The 6000-nt window shown below is 42.2% G+C and overlaps 1 protein-coding gene across 3 annotated transcripts in view; it reads left to right on the plus strand.

Moving 5' to 3' along the window:
• Window positions 1–5701, plus strand: part of REEP3 (receptor accessory protein 3) — a 69204-nt gene extending 63503 nt beyond the window's left edge. For all 3 annotated transcript variants that reach the window (XM_073353438.1, XM_073353437.1, XM_073353441.1), the window contains 2 exons: window positions 1658–1809; window positions 4303–5701. In XM_073353438.1, the coding sequence (XP_073209539.1) occupies window positions 1658–1809; window positions 4303–4359 (209 nt within the window). In that variant the 3' untranslated portion in view covers window positions 4360–5701. The remainder of the gene's footprint in view (window positions 1–1657; window positions 1810–4302) is intronic.
• Window positions 5702–6000: the final 299 nt, after the last annotated feature.

Below are 6000 nucleotides of genomic sequence, written 5' to 3' on the forward strand. Positions count from 1 at the left end.
GAACAAAGGCTCTACTCTCTGGATGTCAGGCAGGCACTGGCTTTCTATGCTGAAAGGACCCAACAGTTCCAAAAGTCTAACCAGCTCTTGGCCGCTCTAGCAGACAGGATGAAGGGTCTCCCTGTATCATCCCAAAGAATTTCATCATGGATCACGTTCTGCATTTGAGCTTAAGACCTGGTGAAAGTGCCAGTCCCAGCGCTAACAGCGCATTCCACAAGGACGCAGGCCTCCTCGGCCGCATTCCTGGCATAAGTCTCTATGCAGGAGATGTGCAGGGCAGCAACCTGGCCGTCAATCCACACATTCACTTTGCATTATGCCAGCATCCCAGGGAGGATACAGCTTTCATCCAGCATGCCAGGGATGATTCCGTTTTTGTCAGAAGGGTACTTTTTCAGCGAATCCATGAGCTCCGACCCTCCTCTGACAGTCTGCTTGGGAGTCACCTGCTTGGAATCGACATGAAGCAGCACTCGAAGAAAACACAGTCACTTACCTTTTTGTAACTGTTATTCTTCGAGATATGTTGCTTGTTTCCATTCCAAGACCCACCCGCTTTCCCCTCTGTTGGAGCCTCCGACAAGAAGGAACTGAGGAGGCAGCAGGTTGGCAGGGACCTACCTATATGCGGCACCATGACAACGTGACTCCAGGGGACATCTAAGCTGACCTGACTGGTACCGCTAGGGGCACGCACACATCCACTTGGAATGGATATAAGCAACACATCTCAAAGAACAACAGTAACGAAAAGGTAGGTAACTGTTTGTTTTTCCGGACATAATTTCTTCTTTTATATTTTTGACTATTCAAGTTCTGTTGTAGCCCTTCTACCTTCCATCTTACTTTTTGCCTGCCATAGTTTACGCTGCTTTCTATTGGCTTTATTAGGACTGCATTTCCATTTTCTTAAGGATACCTGTCTGTCTGTCTTGAACAATCTCTGGAACCTTGTCATTTAACCATGGTAGGTTTTTCTCTATTCAGGATGTGCTACATAAAGGATTTTTTTATCTGAAAATTGAAATAGCTCATTTAAAAAATGTCCCCTTAAAACAGCAATAAAAAAAAACTGATTTGAAACTTCAAGTATTTCTTAAAAGGTAGCTCTGTACTTGCCATGTGTGTGCAGTATTTGGTGTTAATCCCAAACTGCAATGATTCAAGAAAACTCCTCCAGGAAAACAGCAAATGGTAGTAGGGTAGCTTTGATTTTCACTATATAAACAATTACACTGCCAGTGGAGACAACTTAAAGGAGATCACTGTATCATGGCCAGCATAGTTTTAAGGATTAGTTTTAAGGGCCAATGAGTGGCTTTTGCGCTGCCTGACATTTTTATAGTGTACTATTGTTTGCCCTCCTATCTTGAAACAGATGGCAGATTGACAATTGATGGATTTTCCACATAGCTATGATTTGTGTTTTAGATGAATAAAGAATGTACATGCTAAAATGGACTAAATTTTCATGTTTTTTCAGCAAAATTCAGTAAATTGAAAAGCTCTTATAGCCTCTGAGTTAAGAAACAGCTTTAACTTTCCTGAATGTCCTCATTTGCACTCTCTACAAATACTTACTTTAAAGTTTGTGCTACCGCTATTTATACAGACTTATGGCATACAAACTTTTGCCTGATGTGCTTTATTTTAGGTTACAGAATTCCATTGAAAAAAGATTCTGGAGATGATAAAACAGATGAGGAAATGGAGGGGACTCATTCAGAAGATGAGATGTTTGCTCAGAGGGGTCTCCGACGATCACAAAGCATGAAATCTGTGAAAAGTATTAAAGGTCATAAAGAGGCAAGTGCAGCGTTTTACTTGAAAGTATTGCATTCCATTAATGACAATGTAATTTGCAAATATAATAGTCCAAGAGATCAGAATATTTTATTTATAAAGGACATAGGGTGGTTCTAAATTGTAAGTGGAATGTGGAACACAACAGGTGTACTTACGTTCCCAAAAGCTACCATTCCTGTTTGTCTTCTAAAGGGAAACGAGAGAAGAATAAGCTCGTCAACTATACAAGACAAAGGGAAAAAACTTACTGAACATATAAATATAATTGAATAAAAGAGATTAAGCTCTTTATCTCTGAGCATCATCTCTCAAATGTGTAATTATCATAGTAATGGTGGAACTACAGGCCCAGAGTCTAGAAACAGCTTGGAGGGAGGGAGCCTACTGTCATGACATCTCACTTGAGGTGTGGTTGATACACCAATACAGCCCCTCACTATGCATACAGGGATCCTATAAGGGATAGGACCATTCACATTTTTGTTGTATCCTATGGATACTTTGAACAAGTGCCAATAAACACTGTACTTCGATTTATAACGCAAAGAGGAAAAAAAGATCCTATGTAGGGCTCTACATGTTCTTCACACAGATTTAAAGATACAATGGGAAACCAGGAGCATCATCAAACAAATTACAAACCAGTAATACTGCAACGTAAACACACATGGCAGCCCTCTTCACAACAACATTTCTGCCATTCAGAAGTCTGGGTTTTTCAGCACATCCTGAAGGTCAACAAATTTTGGCCTGTTCTAGATGCAAATGGAGGTGGGAAAGGGAAAGAGTAGCTTTCTAAGCTGAGGGCCCCTCATGGAGAATGCCTGGCTGACAGCCCCGTCTCATGCTCGAGCACCAGAACAAAAGGGGGAAAGGCAGTCTCTCACATATACACATCCCAGGTAATTTAGGGCTTTGTAACTCAGAACATCACTCTAAATTCTGTCTGGAAATCAAGATGCAGCCAGAGCGGATCCTAGAGTACTGGCATTGTGTTTCCAAATACCTTTTTACCGAGTGAGCTGCTATGGACTATGCCATTTTACACTTTAGCTTCTGAGTTTATTTAAGATGAAGCTCCAAGTAAAGCCTGCTGCAATAATCTGAGTTGGAGGTAACAGATGCATGGATGGCAACAGCAGGTTCTTTATACAAAACAAATGGCTCCATGTTTCAAGCCAGCTGTAGCTGAAATAAATATTCTCGCTACTGGATGGCTATGTAACATCAGCTGAGCGTCCAGCAGTGTCACCAGGCAATGCATTTTAATATTAGATGGCCAGTACATAACCACAAGTAAGAGGGTATATATTCTGGTTACTTCTCCAGCCTGCCAATGTATCTTGGTCTTGCTGACTTTCAATCAGCTAGTCCTCTATGCCCCAACCTCTACCTAACCTTGGGTAAGGCGTGTAATAGCATTGGTGGAATCAGGCGAGATAAACAGCTGGGTACTGGCATCCTGCCTCCTCAGACAACTTCCTAGTAACCCTACATATATATAAGTTCTGTTTTGTACTATCAGAATCCCATACAAGAGGCTCCTGGGCAGAAGGGCACATTCTGTAAACCACTCTCTGGGAATTTCATGACTGCTGTAAGATCTTAACAAGTAACATGTTCAGTCCCTGTCATGATAGCTCAGAAGTGGGCAAACTATGGCCTGCGGGCCACATCTGGGCTGTGGGGACCCTCCTGCCCGGCGCCTGAGCTCCTGGCCTGCGAGGGTAGTCCCTGGCCCCTCCCCTGCTGTTCCCCTTCCCCCGCAGCCTCAGTGCGCTGTGCCGTCGGCGCAATGCTCTGGGCGGCCGGGCAGCGCAGTTGCAGAGCCGCAGCCTGACCTGGCGCTCTGGGCAGCGTGGCTGTAGCACCGCCAGCCACCAGTGCTCCAGGCAGTGCGGTAAGGGGGCCGGGGGGTTGGATAGAGGGCAGGGGAGTTTGGGGGCTGTGGTCAGGGGTCGGGGGTGTGGATAGGGGTCGGGGCGGTCAGAGGGCAGGGAACGGGGGTTGGATGGGGCAGGGGTCCGGGGGCGGGGGCAGTCAGGAATGGGGAGTCCAGGGGTGGTGGATGGAGCAGGGGTCCCAGGGGGCTGTCAGGGGACGGGGGGGTTGGGTGAGGCAGGAGTCCCAGGGCAGCCATCAGGGGGTGAGAAGCAGGGGGGTCAGATAGGAGGCCAGGGCTGGGCCACACCTGGCTGTTTGCGGGGAGACAGCCTCCCCTAACCAGCCCTCCATACAATTTTGGAAACCCGATGTGGCCATCAGGCCAAAACGTTTGCCCGCCCCTGTGATAGCTGGATGAATTTATTTAATCTAGTCCTGTATCAAGTGGTCTAATCCTATTTAATACCTGGTTGTGGCAACTGAATTGAAATATGCTGAAGTTGAATCATAACAAATGTTTGTTTTTTTAAAAAGATCACCTTTTGTCTTGGTAATTTTTATGCAACTTAAATGGTAACACTTGATTTCTAACGCCACTTTCTCTTTCAGATACGGTACGGCTCATTAAAATATAAAGTAAAGAAGAGGCCTACGGTGTATTTTTAAGTGTACTACACTTTAAAGACAAAACTGCTGTACTACAAGTAACTTTACTTCGCACATCATGTGTTCAGGATTTGTGTGTATATATAAAAACTTTAAGCATGGTGGTAGGACTAATTTTTATCAGTCTAAATAGCTGTATAAAATGCTTCTAATCTTTAATAGCTTATCATGGGAGGGAGGGATAGCTCAGTGTTTGAGCATTGGCCTGCTACACCCAGGGTTGTGAGCCCTTGAGGGGGCCATTTAGGGATCTGGGGCAAAAATTGGGGATTGGTCCTGCTTTGAGCAGGGGGTTGGACTAGATGACCTCCTGAGGTCCCTTCCAACCCTGAGATTCGATGATTCTATGATCATTTTGACTTGATAGTTAAATGTGGCTAGGAAAAATCCTAGGTTTCTGCACTCATTAAACTTTGTAAGAATTTAATGAATGCCAGAAACAAAGCCTGATTTTTCTCAAAGGTAACTGAACAGCTGCAAATTCCATTAACATCAGTTGAACTTTATGGTGTTTAGCTCTTACAAAACTTAAGCCCATAGTGTTTCCTAGTTTACAATGCAAAAATAGGTATACTTGAATTTGTTTCTAAACCAGGATTCCTGAAAAAGCTTTCATAATTGTGTAAAAATGTACAGTTTTAGAGGACAGTTGAATGAAGGTGGGGAAAGGAAAAAGGAAAGGCCAATTATATTTGGTATGTCCTTAAAAGAACTTTTTACACCTTATTTCCTAATATTTTAAATATTAATAGGTGCACTTTGATATCTGTACAACAGTTTTGCATATTTCTACAGCTGTAAAACAATAACCATGTAATGTTAGTGATTTAAAAAAAAAATCAGATTTCACCAATGTATTTTTAAATGGCAGCAATTTAATCCTTGTATTACCACATCTTACTCTTGGTTACTTAAGCACACGGAAGATGCTGTAGATAACTGCTACTAACCTTTAAAGAATTTCATCAGGTGCCTTTTGTGTTTTAGGAGGAGTACTTTCTCCAGCACATTCAGATGTAAAGTGATTTATGACTAATAGCCAGTTCTCAATTTTAAATTGTGGTAGATACAAATTTGCAGCATCTGCTAGATATCGGGGATATGATCAACTTATCAGTTGTGTGGTACAACTGCCATTGAAATGAATGGGAGTAATGCAGTCACATCTGATGGACTGTTCAGGCCCTAGATTATAGGTTTTTGCTAAGGCTTATTTTACAATATTCTTTTTCAGAATAGCTTTTAGATATCAAACTTGAGTTCTGACAAATGTTTAAGATATATACTTTTCATTATTCCTGAAGTTATTAAGATATTTGTGTATAAATAGCTCTTTTCAAGACTGTCTTCTTGCTGATTCAGTCAGGAATGTTGTAACCCAATTGACATCATGATTTTATTTAATTTTAAAAATCCTTTATACAAATATCTCTAACCAATAGGGATGGAAGGAAAATACTATTGTGAGTTTTTTATACAAATATCTCTGTAGCCAGTAGGGATGGAAGGAAAATACTATGTTTAAAAATTAAATGGAATTTAAAATGTATTGAGTGTTGACAGAAGTGTCACTCTCAATTTAAAGGAAGGTATGTCATAGGATCACTTCCAAAAACTTCCTGCCCTGCACCTTCTCCCAGA

This window comes from Lepidochelys kempii, chromosome 7 (genome assembly GCF_965140265.1).
Source record: "Lepidochelys kempii isolate rLepKem1 chromosome 7, rLepKem1.hap2, whole genome shotgun sequence".
NCBI lineage: Eukaryota > Metazoa > Chordata > Testudines > Cheloniidae > Lepidochelys > Lepidochelys kempii.